This window comes from Brachyhypopomus gauderio, chromosome 1 (assembly GCF_052324685.1).
Source record: "Brachyhypopomus gauderio isolate BG-103 chromosome 1, BGAUD_0.2, whole genome shotgun sequence".
Taxonomy (NCBI): domain Eukaryota; kingdom Metazoa; phylum Chordata; class Actinopteri; order Gymnotiformes; family Hypopomidae; genus Brachyhypopomus; species Brachyhypopomus gauderio.
Window position 1 is genome coordinate 17602491 of NC_135211.1, and position 19833 is coordinate 17622323.

Consider the following 19833-nt stretch of genomic DNA (forward strand, 5'->3'; position numbering starts at 1 on the left):
TGAGGGATAGATGTTTGTAATCACAAATGTCATATTTGACATTTTTTAACTGTAAACACCCCTCAACCAAAATATATTTTGGAGAATCTCTTATGGTTACATCCCATTAAAAAATTCTGGACATATGGTTGTACATTTTGTGTACATAAAATGGTCAAGTATACTTGAAAGTCTTAATTACACTTGAAAGTTTATTTGAGTAATTCATTATTGAAATAAATTCTTAATGTTCCCATTAACTGTTCTTTTAAACATTTACTTTTTTGTGTGATATTGTTTCGGGAAAGAGATTATTTTTATTTTTTCAGCATTCAACAAGCTTCTTGATATTAATCACGACATCGTGTTGCTTTTATTTTGTAATACAGGGTGCAAATATTTGAATGATGCTATATTATCACCCCAGGGGGATATTACATTTATACATGATGAATGAAACGTAAACCCCAAATATACATACTTCTGTACTTGTATGCACGTATGAGTCTCTTGTAAATATACTTACAATAAACTCATACATGGTATACTTACATCTAGAGTTCTGTCTACCATCTTCTAATAAATTCATTTGATATATTCGTCCAGTTTTTGTTTGTGTTTATTTATTTTTATTCTTTTATTGTTTGCCTTGTTATTCTGTGGCCCATGTATGCTTTCCTTCGATGTAAAGATTTATTATGGTGGGAAGGTCAATATAAATAGACTTTTGGGTCTACGTCATTGGGATCAGATGGTTAGTCACATGAGTGTCTCCTCAGCCCGGTATTAGCTGGCTTCCTTAGGCGGTGTAGGGCATCCGAGATAGACGTTTACATTTCATACAGGAATATAGCTTGTGATATCCCAATATGCCATTTTCCGAATTATACTTTAATGTAGATAATGGGTATCTGGAAGGGCTGGTTCGAGGTTTCAAGGCTGGTATCCTGACCCAGGGGGACTACCTCAACCTCGTCCAGTGTGAGACCCTGGAAGGTGAGCTTCATGGTGACTGACCAAGACTGTGGGCCAGCCGCATAACCTAACTTAGCGTTAGCGCTTGTTCGAACTCTGCGCTTCTCTGCAGTTTCCAAAGAATAACATTGATGATAGTTTCGGTGTGCACATCTTTATATGTTAACCGAATAGCTGCCTAGCTTGGTAGCAGGTAGCTAACGCAATTTGAGATGGCCAACGCTATGGCTAATGCTAACGCTATGGCTAATGCTAACGCTATGGCTAATGCTAACGCTATGGCTAATGCTAACGCTATGGCTAATGCTAACGCTATGACTAAAGCTAACGCTATGGCTAAAGATATGACCAACGCTATGGCTCAAGCTAACACTAGCTAGTTTCCTGACGGTCGTTTAATTGTCCAGTGTCGCGGACACCACCTTTCATCTAACCGCCCTGTTTGTTTGGGAAACTCTTAATTTGCGTTGTGTTGAAGTTGTGAATCACCTCGCAGGTCGTTTCTGCGTTTGATAACTAGCTAGCATAACAGCTAGCATTGAAGCCTCTCCAGCTGTGACAGCCAGCACACTATGTCCAGCTTTGACTGTAAATAAATAAATTAGTAAATATTTTTCTGGCAAGTGTGACCAAACGAGAATATATGTAAATTCTGCTTCAATTTTGTTCTTTGTTTTCAGTGTCAGTCAGCCGCTACTTTGAAAGAGTCTTTACGCTCACCGTCATGTAGCTTAGCCGGCTAACATTACATATGTTTACACTGCGATGTTCATGCGCCGTAATCTTCAGTGTCTCTTTTATATGGCAATAATTAAAATATGATGATTCATGAGACATGTTAAAGTAAATGAATGTAAAATGGCGGGCAGACGAAATCTAAGTTAGATAAACTCTTATCAAATCTAGGTTAGCTTGATTAAGATGCACTGCATCTTTACCAGTATGCCAGTATCTTCCTGTTTTTTTCCGAATCGCTGGGAATTTTCTGGTTTTCATTTTGAGGAACTGGAAACGGTTATGTCTCAATTTTGGACGGAAAACGAGACTAATCTGCTAAGTATTTCCTCTCACGTTGTCAAGTTTAACAACCAGAGCGAATGTAAAATTAACTAAAGGGGTGCATGAATGCTTGAATGCTCAACAATCCTCAACCTGGAATAACCTCTATTTTTGATTGTGGTGTTGGCATTTCATGAATCTTTAGATCTGAAGCTGCATCTGCAGAGTACAGACTATGGAAGTTTTCTAGCCAATGAGGCATCCCCCCTCACTGTGTCTGTCATCGATGACAAACTGAAGGAGAAGATGGTAGTGGAATTTCGTCACATGAGGAACCAGTCCTATGAGCCACTGGCCAGCTTCATGGATTTCATCACGTGAGCACTTAACAAAATTAGCTTTGAACTTGAAAAAAATAAAAAATTCTTCAGTAAGCCATGTTCTACTTATCAACATGCTATATCCAACATTCTAAGTGTTCCTCATTTGGTTTTGCAGATACAGCTACATGATTGACAATGTTATCCTCCTCATCACGGGTACTCTGCACCAGAGAGCCATCTCTGAACTGGTGCCCAAATGCCACCCGCTGGGAAGTTTTGAGCAGATGGAGGCTGTGAACATTGCTCAGACCCCAGCAGAACTTTACAACGCCATTCTGGTGGACACTCCCCTCGGTGAGAAATTACCTGTGTAGGTTAGCCTCATGGCTCATGTTGACAATATGCAGATGCATGCTTGAGTCAGCTAAGATCAAAGAAGCTTTGGATGTTGTCTTTTCTGTTCTGAGTGGTTTAGAGATTTATGCAGTTTGTTGAACAGACCTCTTGATTTGTTATGAATGTGATTGCATTGTGATCACTGTTCTTCCTTTGTTTGTAGCTGCTTTCTTCCAGGACTGCATCTCAGAACAGGATCTTGATGAGATGAACATTGAGATAATTCGTAACACCTTGTACAAGGTAATAACTGTGATGACTGTCACAAAGAGATCACTCAAATAAGTGGATGTGATCAGTTTTCACGAATCCGCAAGATAAAAATAACTGGATATGCTTCTTCTTTTTTCCCCCAGGCCTATCTCGAAGCCTTCTACAAGTTCTGCAGCAATCTAGGTGGAACCACAGCTGACACTATGTGCCCTATTCTGGAGGTGTGCTGCGCTTTGCTCCCATTAGTTCTGATGTTTCTTCATCTGAATTTAGTCAGATCTATATAGATATAGATCAAGATCTATAATTCTTAGAATACACGTTTTTTGTCTCGCATAGTGAGAGGCAGTCAGTGATGTAAGGTTCATTTTTAAAGCCATACCTCACTTTTCAAGTACTGTCAAATCCCTAAAATTCTGCCAGCATACAGGAACAGAACTCATGTTGGATTAACAAGCACCACTTCATTACCTGAGATCAGCTTCCAGAAATATTCACTAGTCCAAGTAGCTGTGTTTTCTAATTCACTGGAATAGTGGTTCTGGGGCACGACCAGCCACTCAAGTCCACCAAATCTCTGGAACTCTATGGAGTCTCTATGGTCAATTTGTAAATTTATGAAAGTCACTCATATCATATAGGATTCTTCAAAAAGGTTCAATATAAAATGGGCAAAAACAACTATTCATGACTAATGTCTCATAACTAATCAATGTGAAATCACTCCCGCTGAGCAGGACAGAAAAGGCTTAATGGGGAAAAAATATTTTGTATGCTAAAAGGAAATTGTCACTTATGTGTTCTGAGAACAAAACTCCTGTCATTGCTGCTTCATGATGATTTATGCAGCTGTATTGAAATTAAGTGCACAGGTTTTTTTGAGTTTTTCAAACTCAACAAAACAAAGGAACACAAAACTGCCCTAGTTCTGTGAGAAGAAGATATCTGTATAGCAACCCAGATGTTGATGCCATGGAGGTATACAAAGTACTGATGATACCACAATATGTTGTTCTGTTGGGCAAATTTGGGAAAATTCAAAGTTATCAAAAGTAACAGCCAAGCATAAGAGTTAATCTACATATACCTGTAGATGAACAACATGGTGCACGTAGGAGCTACATGTAGATATTGTTATACATTTTTGCGTAGAGGGCATGGTTTTATAATCACTAATTTTACATTTAAAATGACGTGATTTTTTAAAAATCACACTTGTGGATTTTTCTAAGGAAATACATGTGTGAAAACCCATCACCTATCATGTGACAGTCCTCTTTTTATTCTTTGGAAATGTTAAGATGTCCAGCTGACTGTGTTCCTGCTCACTTTGAGTGTTCCTGCTCACTTTGAGTGTTTCTGCTCAGTTTGAGGCTGACAGGAGGGCGTTCATCATCACCATCAACTCGTTTGGGACGGAGCTGTCTAAAGAGGACCGGGCGAAACTCTTCCCCCACTGTGGGAAGCTCTACCCTGAGGGCCTGGCCCAGCTCGCGCGGGCCGACGACTACGAGCAGGTCAAAGCCGTGGCTGACTACTACCCAGTGAGTGTCGGCTGCACACCCCGGCCTCAAGCATCCCTACAGTCCTGCACCAGACACGTCTGCATGTAGTCTAACAGACTGGTGCAATACTGGCTGAGAAGTATACTGGTGAAAAAGCGTTTGCCAGCATGTTTCTTCAAGGCCTGGGTACTCGTTCATTCTAGTTCTCAATCCAGTCCAGCATATAAATACCACACCCAGGGGTAATCGTATCAGCATTCCTTCTGAATATTTGGAAGACGTGAACACAGTGCATGCTTGCTTACAGGTTGTAAGATTGATGTGAAGTTTCCTCCGATAATCTCCTGGTCATTTGAGGGGGGTGGGGGTGTTATAGAGAGTGCTTTTGTTTGTAGGAAAGTGGCTGCACAGATTAACTTGTGGACTCCGCGTTTCATTCTCAGGAATACAAACTTTTGTTTGAAGGCGCTGGTAGCAACCCAGGAGACAAAACCCTGGAGGACCGCTTCTTTGAGCACGAGGTGAGTGTGAGCGAGGGAGAGCGCGGGGCAGACGGACAAGCTGTCTGGATGTCCCCATCGCACCGGCACCATGTTGTTTTGCTGTGGCTTAAGTTGATCCGCATGCTTTGGAAATCACTGCAGCAAGGAGATGCATTTAAAAGACCAAATTATTCTCCGTGGACTTCTGTAAGTGTGCAGTGTGTTTTTGAATTTAATATATGAAAAATGTAAATATTTTTCCAGAGATGTCATTAAACCTAATTCAGACAGGTGTGGAAGATGTTTTATAAAATCTCATAAAGCCATGAAACGAAGACAGTAACAGCAGCAAGTGTTTGGTGTTCTCTTTACTGCTCTGGAAGTGTTTAGTGGTGTAGTCTATACTGCTCTGGAAGTGTTTAGTGGTGTAGTCTATACTGCTCTGCAAGCCCACATCTCTGTGCTGTTCCTCTCTTTTTACGTGCAGGTGAAGTTGAATAAACTGGCATTTCTTAACCAGTTCCACTTCAGCGTCTTCTATGCCTACGTGAAGCTAAAGGAACAAGAGTGTCGCAACATTGTGTGGATTGCAGAATGCATCGCCCAGAGACACCGCGCCAAGATCGACAACTATATCCCCATTTTCTAATGGTAGAGCGTCTCTAATGTAATCCCCTTCTTTAAATGGCCCTGTTATTTATAAATACTGTATATTTTGATTCAGTTCTGTAATGTGTAATGATACCTGTCTTGATGTAAACTTGGGCAACATCCTTGCGTGGTTCAGGTTTACCCTGTTTGAGAACAGCATGGACTGGTGTGTCCTCCTTGGTTTAGGAATATGAAATCTTTAACGTCTACATCACAACACGGTCCAAATTTTGTGGTACTAAGACACTCTGTTATCTCATCGTACCATTAAGAATAATGCATCCCACCCCATTTTGGTGTGTGTATGTATTGAAACCCCATCTGTCATCTGTGTGCACTTCTTACAGTGTGCTGACAACTCCTAATCTTTCAGATGCAGGTCCTGGGATCATGTATATGCTTTTCACTGAGCACAAGCCCTCACAGTAATCAGAATGAGTGATTTAGTGCCCCAGAGATGCATGAACTTGAAACATTCCATTTTTATTTGTCTGTGCATAGCTGGCTAATTGTACCAAATCATTTTTCATTTTCAAGTTCAAAAGTCTTTTAAAGAACCAGATCCATTTCTTTAAGACATATTGGTCCCTTCACAATCACCTTCAGAGTTCAGTCTTACTCAAATAGTGTGAGTATAGAGACCGTATTAGAGATGTGGAGGCAGGGAGGGTTCAGTGCAACAAATGTGTTTATATGGAGTGTTCTTAATTCTGTGTGGAAACTTAAAATGTGTGAATTGTGTGCATCCTTTTTTTTCTTGTAAATTAACGTTGAAATAGTACAAGGCTAACTTATGGTGTAGATCAGATTTTATGAATGAGAGTCAAATGTGAAATATGAATCTATCTGGACGTCAGAAAGACCTTTCAGGCATATCATGTAAAAATATTGTATTGCTGTCACCATCTTGCTTGTGTTTTGTGTTGTATATGCAAATATATATACAGTATATTATATGGGTTATTTTGTCTGAATCATAAATGCATCTTATCATCGACTAGATAAATGACGTACTTAAATAAAAGGCATTTTTGTTGGTGCATTTTAAGATCTTGTACAAAAGTATTAAGACATATAAAAATCTTATAAATAAACTTATGTATAGTAAAGTACTAATAAATTTAATGGCGGCACCAATGAGCATTTACCAGCAGAGGGAGCTACTGGCACACTAATATTTATTTGACTTAAATCTCTTGATAATATATATGAGAAAATGTGGAGATATCTTGATGCCAGTGCCTGTTTTTTGCTTTTATCTAAACATAAGTCATAGTCCTCACCCATAAGGATTTTGTGAAAACTAATATGGCTTAATTGTTCTGAGAAAGCAATGTTTCTGAGAAAGACGTCTGTGGTTAGGATCAAAAGTACAGGTTGCTTCATGTTTCTGTCTTAAGTTCTATTGTCTAGTAACAAGACAGTAGTGTTTCAATTAAGAAAGCTTGGAATATTGCTTGTGCACAGGAGTCTCCAGGCAGTCCCTGGATTGTGTGCTTGGCATGTGTCAGCAGTGGGCTGTGAGGACAGCACACGCACCGCGCCAGTTGGCTGCCAAGGGGATGTCTGTTGCCATAATTATGAAAACTGTTTCTCTGCTTGTCTCTATAGTGCCAAGACAGAACCTGTACCCTTCACCTAATCTTTCACAACAAGGGCTGTTCTTTTGAAACAAACCGAGGTTTGTTTGCCACAGGTGGACTGCTGGTAGATATTTATGTTAATGATTGGTATGAGGTTAGAAAGCCCTAGCTTAGTGCAGAAGCTCTCAGTCTAGTCTGGGGCCCAGTCTTCAACGATGGACCTGTCACAGGTGGAAATTACCTAACCTCTAGCTCTCAGAGTGTGAGCAGATATTTTTGAACCCACACCTTCTCTCACTGAGACTACCTTCTTTCACTGTGCTAAATCATTAAGGATTTGGGCATTGTTAAAAAAAACTCCTTCAATTAAAGCAAGCAATACTGGCAAGCAATGTTTAAAAAAAAAAGTCATGTGGATTACGTATTTATAACACAAGTGTTTGTCCTCCCTGGGGATCAGCCCCATGACCTTGGTGTTACTAGACCTAACTGATTAGGTTGTGATTTAGGCAAGACATTGCTGGATTAGTGTGGAGAATTTACCATCACATTAAGAATTCTGCTTTGCGTGTCCGTGAAGCCTTCACTCATGAGGGGGGGAAGGACAAATGAGGAGACTGATCCAGCTGCTCACCTGCTGCCCTAAATGAATTAGTAGCAGGCCAGGACATTAGAACAGACTATCATTAGTTCATTAGAGTCTGTATGTGAATACAGAATGAACTTGGAGTGTTTGTAGTGAAGTGAGTCATAATGTTCTGTTTGTGCATTGGATGGAAGCCTCTTTACAAAAGCATTTCTAAATCCACACGTACAGATTATACAGGTTGAAATTGTATTGTGGTGGTTTAAACACATAATAAAGCATGAAACCTGAAGCATGAACTGGAGGAAACGGCTTGTGTACAGAGCAGATCACCAAGAACAACGCTGCAAAAGTCTTTCATGCATTTTATTAGAGAAATCTGTCCATGAAAAACGTATTGCACTCCTGCTATCCACAAATGTTTCATGTGTCTGTTAAAATGTGAGCTATCAACATAAAAGATTAACCATCAAACGTGAGTTCGGTTTGAGTCGTTTTTAAAGTAACAGGTTTGTTACATAAGGTACTCTGCTAATGACTCTACTGTGGCATAACAGTGCAGCACAACTCTTTGTGCTAGCACATGCAGCACAAGGCGTGCTACACTGAGCCTGATCACTGGGAGATACGCACGTTTCCTATTATAAAAGGGACATTCACTGTCCTCTAGTCACATTCAGGATTGTTCCCATACAGCACAATGGAGTTTCTTCTACCCCTGAATTACAAATCCCCCATAATTAGTGAGGAGCCAGTGATGTCAGGATGACAGAGACGCGTTTGGTATTTTGCTAGAGAAAAAAAAAGCTCACGAGGCTCCACGTGTGTGTGTGTGCATGTATGTGTGTGTGTTGCGGGGGAGGGGGAGGGTACATGCCTTTGAAGATCTCTAATTAGATCCATGTATAAAAATAATATTTTAAGTATAAGCTGAGAGTGGTCATAAAAGATATGTTTAAAGCAACCACTGTAAAGAAAGAATGTAAGCACCTGCACATTGAACTAATTTATGAAGCTTGTGTTTATATTAAAAGTTGCTTCTCTGATGTTGTTCCTGGGATCTGCTGGAGCCATTCTCCCAGATAGAGGCCGCAGCCCCTAGTGCTCTGATTACCACAGCAACCACCATTGCATTCCACAACGTTTCCAGCTCTTCTTCAGACCTTGGTGTTTCTTCAGCTTCTTGTGTTCTTTGTTCCTGATGTTTGTATCACTTGGCATTGCTGTCTATCGCTGCAGCCATCTTCTGCTGTTTGTCCATCACTACATCCATCACTACATGTATCACTACAGTATCTTCTGCTGTTTGTCCATCACTACATCTATCACTACAGCCTCTTCTGCTGTTTGTCCATCACTACTATATCCAGTAGGTTAGACATTACCACTTTATCAGTGTGACTTATGGTTATTCTCCACCACCTTCGAGGGGATGTCCTAGCTTGAACTCGGGACTTCCAGCCCAGACTCTGAACAGATATTTCAGTATACTGTGCCAGCCATCTGATTATGGAACTCCATCCACACCCTGCCTTCTAGCATCTTGTGTTCTGTCAGCATCATCTTTGCCCAGCCTGCATCTGTGCTCCTGCCTGGTGTGCTAGATCCCAGTCTCTACTGATCACATGTTCAGAACTTTTTCCTCTGCTGCTATGATTTGTGTTTACGTGCTGTCTTTCAATCCAGCCTTTTTCAGCAAGTTGCAGATTTTATTTATGAGACAAAAAGTTCACCCCGTTGTCTCTCTGCTATGATAGTTTTCCAACTGATGAAATGCAGCAGATTTGCGGTGGTGTTAATTACTAGCCTGCTGCTGAAGCTTGGGTAATGTAGTTCTCATGAAGGACGTGGGATTTAGTGGTTCTGTGTGCTCTCTCGTGCATCATGGCTTGTGCAGTGTTCTCTTGTCATCAGGCCTTCTGGTAGCTTGGCCCACTGACAAAGGGCCATGTTGGCGTGTACTGGGAGAGTCCAGCGAGCACGCTTGGTGGCTCAGCATGGTTGGACTCTCAGGCAGGCTGGGTCGTTCAGATGGGAGCAATGGAAGAAAACAAACCGACACGACAGCAAATCAGCTGCCTGAGAGTGGAAATTTAGCCTGGTTCCTGAAGCATTCCTCTTGGCCATGCAAACACAATTTCCCATTTCATTCCACCAGGACAATGAAGGCTGTACTGAGGATCTGGTGAAGAGATTCAAAGCAAACAGCACTCAAGTACTGCTTCTCTGAGCCTCTGGTGTTCAGCTTGCTTTGATCAAGGCTGTGGTGTCTGCAGATAAATTCTTCCAACTCGGCACACCTAAGTGTAATTAGTGTACTTTATTAGTTGAGGACTAGTTTCTTTTTGAGAAATGACATACATGGTTGGATTGACACCTTCAATACACTCCTTTTTAACATAGGCAACTTCCCAATACCTAAAACAATGCAAATTTGACTTTGTGTACATTGGGTCAAGGTCATACCTGCTTGTCTGCTCCGATGCTTAAAGATATGTCAACAGAAGTTGGAACATCAAAGCAATACATTTATTGTGTTGTTGTGTTGCTGTAGAAACTACACACCCTCACATACGTCTGTAGCACAGGTCATTGACATGGCATCTCATGACACTTCTACAGCAGCCAATATACCAGAGAACTTCCTCATGTCTCAAACTGGGCCCAGCATGTAATGAGTTACTATTTTAAAACATCAGTTGGCCGAGAACGTTCACTCATGGTGGCTACACTTGAAACTTTTAGTGTCCTTGTTTACTGTAGCCATAATTCCAACCTAGGCAAAAAGGCAAACTATGCATTAAAAAGCAATAAAAACCATCTAATAATTAAAAACCTTTCACTGGAAATTCCAGGAGCTCCCAAGACCCCACAACTCACATCTGTTACACAAATAAAAAAAAAAGATCCAATCACAGCATATAGTTCTTAGAAATGAGTGTTCTGATCTTCCTGGAAGACCCTTCTTTTCAAGCTTGACTTTTTAAACTGAGCATGGCAGATGCTCAAATAATCACTTTCCAGCAACCCACATATTCTCAAGGGTTTTGAGACGTCACTTTGAGACAAAGTTTGGATGAGCTCAGCTTGATGTGTTGATATAGCTGAGGGTCCTCATCTCTGCTTTGCTTGGAACAGATAGGTATGCACCGAGGCCCCATACAGGTTTGACACATGGGCCCCCGATTAACCTGCAGCTCACCTGCAAGTATTTTGAGTGTGTGCAGACGCCACGCATCTCTAATCCACCCACACCATCACGCTGGATCTCATGGACCTCCCCTTCTGGAGACCAAAATGGGAAGTATACTGATGACATTACATGCTAGACTATAACTCGTAGCGCACATGATGGCCACTGGCAGTTGTGTGACCCTGCTGTGAGGTGACTCTGGACAACACTGCAACACTAATTTATTGGTCCATCTTTAAATGGTGCAATCACTTGCTTTTTGCTTTGTTTGTTTTTCCCCTTTGTCTCCTCAATTTGGACCTTTTTTTTTCTTTTTGCCTCTGTGCTTGGCTAAGACTGGCTAAACATTTACCTCAGTAGACTACGGACATCATTAATTCAGTCTTTTTCTCAGAATTGGCTTTGTACTGTCTGTCCCTTATTCAGTACAGCTGTCCTGAAATTACAAACTTTGGACGTTCTTGCTGATTTAATGGAAATTTTAAGATGTTGTGAGTGGGTCGGTTTGGAAAGCAACATACCCTGTGTGCTCTGCTGTCCCCAACCCCGTGCTGACCCTGATACGAGCACTCTTACCTAACACTGCACCATGGGAGATTTGGGTCTTTTTTGTTTTGTTTTGGTTTGGTTTATTTGCTTTTGCTTTACCAATCTAGCGAGGGGAGGAAGTCGTGACTGAAGTTTTGAGTGGAAATGTGTGGCGTGTGTAGAGGAGCTCTGTGTCTAGGTCACAGTGTCCCGCTGGTCAGGTGGCCTAGTTCATGTGCATGTCTGAGAATGCTCAGAGCTGATCTTCTCTCTGCTCTGCACTATTTCTCATAGTGGAAATATGACACAGCCCTGCTGTCCACTCATCTTGTCGCTTTTCTTCCATATTAGTGCACTGTCTTGGCTGTGGAATGCTGCATTCTGGGTAATAACAGAAACTGGATGAGTATGCCTGGTTGGGATGCTGATCAAACATTTGCAGTGTTCTCAGATCAGTGCACAGACAACAACCTTTGTGATGGAAAATCCTACTGGTTGTATCAATCAGTTATACAACATCAATGTGTCAATTACTGCTTGTTTAATTGAAATCACCCTTTATATTATAAAATAAACGTATATAAATAAGTGGTTCACTGAAGTCTAAAAGAACAAAGTGTTAGTGTTAATCACATTTGCAGGCATCTGTCAGATTTTAATATAAGGCCTGGTTTGGTAAAAAATCTGGTTTGGTAGAATTACATTCTGCAGTCCAGATTTACTGATATATCGATCTACCCTCCGACCGCCCACCCACCTGCGGTTACATGTTGTTTATTAAGAGCAACGCTGGATGCTGGATCTGAAAAAAGCACTTTACAGACTGAGGTGTGTGTGTATGTGTGTGTGTGTGTGTGTGTGTTATACAGACTTACTGAGGAGTGTGTGTGTTATACAGATCCACTGGGGTGTGAATGTGTGTGTGCTTGTTATACAGACTTACTGATGTGTGTTTGTGTGTGTGTGTGTGTGTGTGTGTGTGCGTGTGTGTGTTTGTGTGTGTGTTTTTTATACAGACCCACTGAGGTCTGACAAGATTGTTCTTTAACTTTGAGAAAAACTAAGTCATAACTGCAGAGGAAACTGGGCTCGATCCAAAAGCAATACATACTTAATTAACTTCATTAGTGAGATCAACATTCCTAACCACTAAATGTTTGGCACTGCAACCCTGTTCATAGGGCCATGACAGAAAAGCAAGACCATCGTGTTCCCACTCGGGTCCTTGATTCAAGATAAAGCCATGATGTTGCTAGGCAGCACAGATGCCGAAGAACTGGATGCTCGTTTTCCACTGGGTCAGTGCACCTGCCCAGATCTGTGCATGTGCTTAGCTGCTGAAACAGTCAACCTGCTTAACACCAGGTCAGGGACCTGAAGCATGTTCTTCTCATCATTTGTTTTCCTCAGACTTCTGTCTTCCTGAACACTCTGCTCCTTTAAGCAAGCTCAAATCGGGAATTAGCATAACTAGGCTACAGCTAATCAAGACACCTTAATTGGGATGCACATATCAAGGGAGGTTATCGGCCACAAAAACATGTATAGGGCAGTAAAAGGAAACATGTTGATCACTTGTAATTGGATACCACAGCATGACACTGGAAAGCGATTATTTAAAAGGTCCAATTTAATATGAACAAGTGAACAATCTATTTTTTTCTTTGTTTTAATGATTTTATACAAAATTCACAGTTGATGTGATTCATAAAGAAACTGGAATAAATACTCCAATTCATAATAATAATGCTGGTTGGAAAACAAAACATAATGAGATGTATAATGCAACAGAACTACAATTGAACAAAAGGCTACAAAGAACAAAAAAGAACAGACTTCCACAGTCCTTGAACAACAATATACCTGTTGGCATATTTTGAAATTGATTGAATAGATCATGTGAGGGAGGGGAGCGCAGAGGCCAGACATCAGAGCTCAGCTTCACAGTTTCATCTGACTAACATGAGAATTAACAAGCAAAAAACAAGAAACATATTTATCAACTGATAAACAACAGAGAGCTAGACCATTCTGATGCACCTAAAGCCTGCTATGAAAAGAGTGGCAGGCATACCTCTCTCAGCCTTTAGGGCATGTTAGTCCTGTTTTGACGCTCACAGGATGTATGAAGGGAATGCAGTGCTTTTGGGAACAAGAGTGTGGTGAGCACACCACCTGGTTCGGAAGACCCGTGAGCTTCCAGAGGAGAGGCTGTCACTGGAGTTACACTTCAGGGATCTGCACAGGCATGTTAGCCGAGTTGTTGGGAAGTTGTGTAACCTGCACACATGGCCATTTTATCTTTGTGTACTTTGACGGTATTTTTAACTAAATAAAAGCTTAGAGAAAGCTAACTGGGCTGCTAAAACAGTTTTGTTATTTCTACCCAAGGCAAATGATGTCGACCATACACTGCAATTCAATGATCCCTTCAAAAAACAAACTACCAAACAAAACCCCCCTCATATTTACATTATATAGAATACCACAACAACAAATACATTGCCATCAGATCACTATGAGTGGATAACGTCAGTGGTCCTATAGCAAGCACATGCAGTGAGATTCATTGGTGCTACTCTAGTTGGGTGGTGTTGTTGATGTTGTTGTTGTTGTTGTTGTTGTTGCTGATATCATTGTTGTTGTGGTTGAGGAGACACAGCCCGTCCTCCTTCCTGAGAGCACGCGGCATCACCTTCTTCTTCAGAAAGAGTCTCTGCAGAAACTTGTCACTGACAGTGAGCGGCAAATAGCTGTGGACGAAGTACATGAGGCCCACGCCGGGCCCCGCATAGTAACGCACCCGGGGCGTCGGAGACAGCAATGCCTCCACGATGGTCTTCACCACAGGGCTCAGGTCCTCGTTGGCCATCTGGGCGTAGCTCTGGAACAACTCCTTGGTCTCCAGCATGTACTCCTCCCCGTACTCCTCCAGCAGGTTTGGGCACAGACTCTGGAGCAGGAGCTGGTGCTGCTTCTCCCAGTACACTGTGTTGCTGCTCTGACCTGAGAACAGTGAAAGGAGCACATGGCTTTTTTGTGTGTGTTTCTCCGGAATGTTGTTTGTGTCAAGCCAAAAGTGTTGAGCGACAGAATTAGGTCAAGCTGAATACTCTCAGATGAGACTCCACAGATCAGAGGGGAATTAACTAATAGGAATGTAAACACAGGTCTAGTACACTTTATCCCTCCACTTCAAAAGGATTTTCCCAGGTTTGCCTTTGGCAGCACAGCCTGCTGGATCAGCACACAATGAAAAGCCAGTGAAGGCTGCAACATCGCATCTTGTGTTCTGAGACTGCGTAATTCAGTCACGGAAAAGGCACTGCTTTAATTCCACTTTGCCCCGAATGAAGATGTTGAATTCTTTTAAATTCTGTACCTAATAGTTTAAAAGTACAGGAATACTTAACCTCGATCTAATAATTTTAACATCGACACCAATTGTAAAGCTACTATTTATTTAGTAGCGTTACTATTTAAATATATACTGTAAATTTGTGTGTCTTTATGTGTTATCATGACTGATGTATATGTAATGGTTAAGGACATTTGAAGAATAAAAGCCATTTTACATTTATATTTACGGCATTTGGCAGACGCCCTTATCCAGAGCGACTTACATTTTTATCTAATTTTTTATACAAGTGAGCAATTGAGGGTTAAGGGCCTTGCTCAGGGGCACCTCAGTCATGGCCTCAGGTCTGAGGATCGAACCCACGACCCTCCGGTCACAAGACCAGTTCCTTAACCACCAGGCCATGACTGCCCTACATCCCCCATTTTGGGGGAAGGATTTGTAAAATGTATTATATCACTTGTTATAAATGACATACAGATCCATATCACATTTAGTCTGATTTCTAATTGCTATTCCAGCTGGGCTGCTGGCCTGTGTGTGTCCCCATCATCAGATCTCCTGAACGCAGCGTACTTTAGGCCATACAGATATCCAGAGCATGCGGACGTGTCTTCTCACCTGTCTTGAACGCAGAAGGCAAGATGGTGGACACCTTGACACCCCAGGGCTCCAACTCGTGACGGAGCGTGTTGATGAGGAGGTTCAGAGCTGCTTTTGAAGCTCCATAGGATGCCAGATACGGGAAGGGCTGCTCACCTGCATGGGACACGTGCACGTGCACACACACACACACACACACACACGTACACAAGTACACACACACACGTACACATGTACACACACACACACACACACACACACACACACACACACACACACACACACACACGTACACAGGGAGAGATGATGAATGATGGAAGGAAGTTGGCACACTACAGTGTCTGGCCAATAAATCCATTGGCACAGCAGTTCATTTATCCTCTGGTTGCTAGCTGCATAGTTAAATTAATCATTGTTGCATTCATATAAATCCACAATTGTTAGTACTCGTCCCTCGTCATTTATTACAGGAGCTGTCTGTTGTACGTCGTGCAAATGGCGTAATCTGCGAGAGAAGACATGCTGAGCTTTTATTTGTGGAAAACCTTCAGAATTAAGGACATGTCATTTCCAGTGGCGAGGGGTTTTAATGCTAATGGAAACTGCATTAATGACATGGCTATTTGAATTGACGTTTGTTGCTATGGCAGCAGTGAAGTTAGGGAACCCAAAGAGGACGAACTGAGCTGCACTCTGGGAACCCTGTGGAATGAATGTGATGATTTCAACATCTGCTCTTTCTGTCTGAACTGGTTTCACCTCTTAGAACTTTGCTTGCACAGGTTTTAGAGTTCTTCTGTCCAAAACGTGCTGTTTCTCTGGAAACCTTGGGCCACTACAGATCTGACTCCATCTTTTCTACAGTACATCGCTAGCATGCAACTGGAATCTTTCTAGCATTTGCCAGAATGTTTGATCTCTGATGTAGAAGGACAGGCACTCTAGCCCTGGATCCACAGGCATAATAGTGTCGTTGTTAAGCAAAGGGTTCATCTCACACAGAAAGGACAGCAGTGGGTTAGAGGGGAGCAGAACCCGGGCACAGTGCCAGCAACACTCTCTCTGCGGCACTGTGTGGGGAAAACGAACTCTCACTGCAGCCCGATTACAGGCAGCGGTGTACTATGTAAACATGCGGTTTGGCCTGGGGCACCACGGAATGAAAATTTGCCTACTTAATAGTTGAGGGGAAGATCAAAATGTACACAAGGCATGTTGAGCTAATAAGTATGAGAAGCTTATATCAATCAAGTGAGCAGATCCGAGAGGCATTTAAAGACATACCTGAAAACAGACTGACTTACGGTAAAATCTCAGGGATAGGTTCTGACAGTAGCTGTTTTTTCTACACAAAATCCTGCCTCATCAGCCAGCAAGATCCTTCAGATGAAGATATGTTTGTTGAAGATATGTCAGGGCCAGACGCCAGAGCTTTGGGCTTATCTAACTGGTGGAGTGCTTGGCCCCTGCTCAAACTGGCATGGTGTCAGTGTACAGAGCATGAGAAAAGTGAGCATGGCTCACAGGGAGATAATCACTGAGGCGTCATTGTGATATAACGAGATATCAGAAGAAAATGATGCCGATATGGGATCTTATCAGCCTTTCTATTTTTAGCTTCAAAATTCTGCTGGTAACTTCCCAATATATGTCAGTAATCCAGCTCTTTAAATGGAATGAGATAATTATTGCCAATATAAAAACATGAGTGATTAAAGTATGTGTGTGTGTGTGTGTGTGTGTGTGTGTGTGTGTGTGTGTGTGTGTGTGTGTACCTGAGGGGCTGGAGATGGTTACTATTCGGCCTTTGCTCTGTCTCAGCAGGGGGAGGAAGGCCTTGGTGACTGAGAGGGTCCCGAAAAAATTCACCTCCATGCAGCCTCTGTAGTTGGACATGAGGGAGAGCTCGGCATCGCCAAAGTTCACGCATACTCCTGCATTGTTCACCAAGGCCCACAGTCCTGAAACAGAACACAGGCAAAGTCTTCACTCTGTCCGGTCCATGTCAGCATGCTGTGACCCGGTCACCGTGATGTGTGTGGGTGAAGTAGCCACTTGGGGGCGCTGTTTGCTAGACGGCGTGAATCGCTGCGGTGGCGTTAGGCTCAGGAGCCAGAAAGCTCTGGACTCGCTGCAGTGCTGCAGCATCTCTGTCGTTAGTGCAGAACAGGCAGATTCACTCGCACGGGTCAATTGTGCAATGTGTATGCTTGCACGTTTCAGCTGTTACACACCAGCTGTTGCATTTATTGTTTTGGGTTCAGCTCCCTGTATCTCTCCCCACCCATCCACAAACACATGCATTGGCACACACACATACACACATCACCCCATAGTAATACACATTAATACATCTCTGAATGGTCCTCTGTGACCACATTATTACAGAGGTTTGCAGAGAAGGCAGTCAGTCTTTGCAGAAGACTGCATGCTGGCACTTGCTGGCTCTGGTTCGCTCGCCAGCCCGTGGATCTGGGGGTTGAAAGGACTGTAGCATATTGGCTCTCTCAGTCCTAACTGTCAGTAATGGCCCCCAGTGGTGCATGCTATCAGATTTTACGAACAGACTATTGGCTAATTTATGGCAACATCTGTAGTTATTTTACAACACCTGAGAGAATGGGATAAAATATTCCTCCCTGAAGAGCTGAGACTGGATTTCACTTGCCTTTTTAAGAAAAGGACTGTGTGTGGGGGAGTAGAGAGAGAGGGGGGGTGGGGGGGGGGGGGGGGAGAGGGAAAGTCAGCAAAGCCATAAAAGAAGACGTTTATCTAGACCTGGAACTGACTGAAGTCTTTCCTGCAGATACTGTATCTAATTACTGGGCAGAGACACTCACACACTTAATTATAGCAGTTGTGCTAGTTATAAATGTACATTGTATGGCAGGTGATTGTGATGTTAGACCTGTTCACAAGAACAAGTTTTTTTTTCTAAATTTGTGTATATATTAAAATATATTATTTAATGCTAATCTATGGCATTATGATATAATGTTGTTTTCTTTGGTTTATTTTTAATCATTTTCATAGCCAGCTCAGAAAACCATGGCATGATCAGTTATGTTCACTATAGTCACCATACACATCCATCTCATTATGCGTTATCATAAAGCTCTATTATTATTTTTTATTCATAAACTATAAAAGCAAAATCATGACTAGACAAAAAAGTTTAATAGTCTTTAAAAGCACAGGCCAACAGCTGTAACTTGTTTATGTAAGTGTGTGTGTGTGTGTGTGTGTGTGTGTGTGTGTGTGTGTGTGTGTGTGTGTGTGTGTGTGTGTGTGTGTGTTTGTGTGTGTGTGTATGGATGTCTGAGGATGTCTGGGTTAGTGTAGTACAGAGCATGTTACAGGACTGATATAACGATATAACACATGTCCTTAAGTCACTGTTCCACTCCAGATGAGCAGAGGATCTCTGTGCTGCCTCTATCCACACAGAGACAGGGTTACATTCCTTCATCATGAGCTTGTTTTGGTTTAAAGTATACTGCGATGGGTGCTGATTGGGTGAGAACTAAGCCTACATGGGTTTGACTGTTTAAATAAACATCCACTTTGCCCTTTCTTTGGTCTATTATGCTGTGTTCCCTTTACATGTATTTTAAAATACCACAAGATCTAGATATGCTGTTAAAGTATGAGCACTGTGAATGTCAAGGACCTTTTCTAGAGTGTGTGATTAGAAGCGTACACACACACACACACACACACACACACACACACACACACACAATGTCCTTGCATGACTCCTGCAATGTAAAGTAGTAGTAGTAGTAGAGAAGTGTGTGTACATGGTGTAAAATTGTCTGCCTTTGAAAAGCTACTCTATGATCGTTTTATGGTCTTGTTATTTATACGATGACATCTCTGCAATGGATAAGAAAGGGAGAAACAGAGAATGAGAAAGGGATATTACCGTTAGAGATTACGTGTGTGTGTATGTGTGTGTGTGTGTGTGTGTGTGTGTGTGTACCTTTCATGCCTAGCTTGGCCTTGGTGCGGAGCAGGGCCCGCTGAACCTGCTGTGGCTGTGTGATGTCCACCTGCAGCAGCGTGAGGCGATGTGAACACGCACTTATCAGCTGCTTTGCACCGTCGCTTTCCAGGTCGAGCACGGTGGCAAACACCTCAAAGCCCATGGCATCAAGCTGCTTCGCCGTAGCATGCCCGAAACCCGTGTCACAGCCTTCAGCCAGGGAGAGAGACAGAGAGAGAGAGAGAGATAGAGAGAGAGGGGTCAGGAGAGAGAGAGAGAGAGAGGGTGGGAGAGAGAGAGAGACTGTCTGTCTGTGCTTTTATTTACATAATGCATATACATGCCTTCATAGGTCTTCATAGGTGTTACTCATAACTATTACAACAACAGAGGAGAGCATAACATTTTCTAGAAAACAGCAACCAAAAAAAAAACTTCACAACATGAGCAGATAATGCAGGATCTGCGTTATAA

General features: G+C 42.2%; 2 protein-coding genes across 2 annotated transcripts in view; one reads left to right on the forward strand and one right to left on the reverse strand.

Annotated features, from left to right (window-relative positions):
- Nucleotides 1–733: 733 nt before the first annotated feature.
- On the forward strand, nucleotides 734–6571 carry atp6v0d1 (ATPase H+ transporting V0 subunit d1). Its single transcript, XM_077000037.1, has 8 exons — nucleotides 734–975; nucleotides 2159–2330; nucleotides 2452–2630; nucleotides 2836–2915; nucleotides 3029–3106; nucleotides 4253–4429; nucleotides 4834–4911; nucleotides 5360–6571. Exons 1-8 carry the CDS (start codon nucleotides 849–851, stop codon nucleotides 5519–5521), a joined length of 1053 nt encoding a protein of 350 aa, XP_076856152.1. The 5' UTR covers nucleotides 734–848; the 3' UTR covers nucleotides 5522–6571.
- A 6454-nt stretch (nucleotides 6572–13025) lies between these two features.
- The window catches only part of hsd11b2 (hydroxysteroid (11-beta) dehydrogenase 2), a 16812-nt gene continuing 10004 nt past the window's right edge, over nucleotides 13026–19833 (reverse strand). Inside the window, 4 exon segments of the mRNA XM_077000052.1 lie at nucleotides 13026–14419; nucleotides 15393–15530; nucleotides 17150–17335; nucleotides 19357–19569. Coding sequence (XP_076856167.1) covers nucleotides 13989–14419; nucleotides 15393–15530; nucleotides 17150–17335; nucleotides 19357–19569 — 968 coding nt within the window. The 3' untranslated portion in view covers nucleotides 13026–13988.

Excerpts from the sequence above, each read along its gene's own strand:
- atp6v0d1 (XM_077000037.1), top strand. The coding sequence starts at position 849 with ATGCCATTTTCCGAATTATACTTTAATGTAGATAATGGGTATCTGGAA. Across the intron at positions 2,631-2,835 it reads TCTGGTGGACACTCCCCTCG|CTGCTTTCTTCCAGGACTGC; the intron begins GTGAGAAATTAC and ends CTTTGTTTGTAG. Across the intron at positions 4,912-5,359 it reads ACCGCTTCTTTGAGCACGAG|GTGAAGTTGAATAAACTGGC; the intron begins GTGAGTGTGAGC and ends TTTTACGTGCAG.